Genomic DNA, 2,500 nt, shown 5'->3' with positions numbered 1-2,500 from the left:
AAACGGATAGTCTTTTAAAAACATAAGACCAACCATCACGCATATAAACATTCTTTACACAGAGAAAAAATACTCTGCATATAATAAAAAAAACATAGATACCTTTTATACCAATAAAGATAATGCCATACCACATCGGAAACCCTTATTATCGAGGGTTTCCAGGTAATGCAAGGGCGCGTGACGTCGGTTTAACCTGAAGATAAAATGGCGGTTGAGGTGGAAAAAGGTAGATCAAAATATTCTTGGAAAGGAGGAAATAAAGGTGTGGAAATATCTGGTAAGTATTTATTATCCAATTTGTGATGGCTTATCCCTTTTCCTGAGGAAAGAAAAAAAAGTATTTTAGAGAGGAAAGAGAAAAAACGCACATACTCACACACACATATAAACGTATACACTCACACACACACATAAACGCACACACACACACGCGCACATAAACACACACACACACACACATAAACACACACACACATAAACACACACACACACTCACACACACACACACACAAACACATATACACATACGCACACACACATACAAGTGAAAGCTGGAATAATGCACATTATTTAAACATATACAAATACATATACGTGTGACCAAACTCACTTATATATATATATATATATATATATATATATATATATATATATATATATATATATATATATATATATATATATATATATATATATATATATATATATATATATATATATATATATATATATATATATATATATATATATATATCCATGCGTATAAGTCTAAAAACAGATTAAATCATTAAAAAGTGTGTAAAGTACTAGTCAAAATTAGAAATATATATTTGCTAATTATATTTTGTTACTGAGGTATTTTCGAAACAATATGTCTAATAGTTATACTCTACATATGTGTTTCATTCAGTATATTACACTATTTTAGTCAGTGTGTGTGTTTGTTTTTGTGTATGTGTGTGTGTTTGTTTGTATGCGTGTGTGTGTTGTACCTTTGTGTTTGTTGATGAGTATGTGTTTGTATGTAGGTGCGTGTTGTGTGTGTGTTGTATTTGTGAGTCTTTGTCTGTGTTTGTGTGTGTTTGTTTATATGTGTATATATAAGTATTTGTGTGTGTATTTGTATATATATATGTTTGTAAATTTTTGTGTGTGTGTTTGTTTATATGTGTGTATATAACTGTTTGTGTGTGTGTTTGTTTACATGTGTGTATGTAAGTGTTTGTGTGTGTGTTTGTTTATATGTGTGTATGTAAGTGTTTGTGTGTGTGTTTGTTTATATGTGTATGTAAGTGTTTGTGTGTGTTTGTTTATATGTGTGTATGCAAGTGTTTTTGTGTGTGTTTGTTTATATGTGTGTATGTAAGTGTTTGTGTGTGTGTATTTGTTTATATGTGTGTATGTAAGTGTTTGTGTGTGTATTTGTTTATATGTGTGTATGTAAGTGTTTGTGTGTTTGTTTATATGTGTGTATGTAAGTGTTTGTGTGTGTGTTTGTTTATATGTGTGTGTGTAAGTGTTTATGTGTATCTGTGTTTGTTTATATGTGTGTATGTGAGTGTTTGTGTGTGTGTTTGTTTATATGTGTGTATGTAAGTGTTTGTGTGTGTGTTTGTTTATATGTGTGTATGTGTTTGTGTGTGTGTTTGTTTATATGTGCGTATGTAAGTGTTTTTGTGTGTGTTTGTTTATATGTGTGTATGTGTTTGTGTGTGTGTTTGTTTATATGTGCGTATGTAAGTGTTTTTGTGTGTGTTTGTTTATATGTGTGTATGTAAGTGTTTGTGTGTGTTTGTATATATGTGTGTAAGTGTTTATGTTTGTTTATATGTGTGTATGTAAGTGTTTGTGTGTTTGTTTGTTTATATTTGTGTATGTAAGTGTTTGTGTGTGTGTTTGTTTATATGTGTATGTAAGTGTTTGTGTGTGTGTTTGTTTATATGTGTATGTAAGTGTTTGTGTGTGTGTTTGTTTATATGTGTATGTAAGTGTTTGTGTGTTTTGTATTTGTGAGGTTGTGTTTGTATATGTGTGTGTTTGTTTATATGTGTATATGTAAGTGTTTGTGTGTGTGTTTGTTTATGTGTATGTAAGTGTTTGTGTGTTGTATTTGTGAGTCTTTGTCTGTATATGTGTATTTGTTTATATGTGTGTATGTGCGTATTCGTGTGTGTTATTTATGAGTCGCAATACAAACAGGTGTTACCAAAACTACACTTATTACTACCGGTTGCTCTCTTCGCATTAGCAATAAAACCCAACATATAAACAGACTCATAACCGTTAAAAATAACCGTCACCTGCGCTCAGTAAGATTCAAATTTTGAAAATTTGAATTAGTGCATGATTAAGCCATCCATTACGTAGGTGTTATATCAAGGTTTTACTCAGGTTGTCAACGAATCGGATAACCAGTTTATAACGAAGTGAAGTGTAGCCAGGTATGTGTTAGAGGACACTTGAACAAGTCTAAATTGTTGTTTAAGTTCTGTGTCTG

General features: G+C 30.8%; 1 protein-coding gene across 1 annotated transcript in view; it reads right to left on the bottom strand.

Moving 5' to 3' along the window:
- Nucleotides 1-2,419: 2,419 nt before the first annotated feature.
- LOC138859513 (uncharacterized) overlaps nucleotides 2,420-2,500 on the bottom strand; it is an 8,395-nt gene continuing 8,314 nt past the window's right edge. Inside the window, exon 6 of the mRNA XM_070114942.1 lies at nucleotides 2,420-2,500. This exon is cut by the window's right edge and continues 149 nt beyond it. Within this exon, the coding sequence (XP_069971043.1) occupies nucleotides 2,420-2,500 (81 nt within the window).

The sequence above is a fragment of the Penaeus vannamei genome, chromosome 36, assembly GCF_042767895.1.
Source record: "Penaeus vannamei isolate JL-2024 chromosome 36, ASM4276789v1, whole genome shotgun sequence".
NCBI classification, from domain to species: domain Eukaryota; kingdom Metazoa; phylum Arthropoda; class Malacostraca; order Decapoda; family Penaeidae; genus Penaeus; species Penaeus vannamei.
Note: the sequence above shows the minus strand (reverse complement) of the source record. Positions and strands in the feature narration are given on the sequence as shown.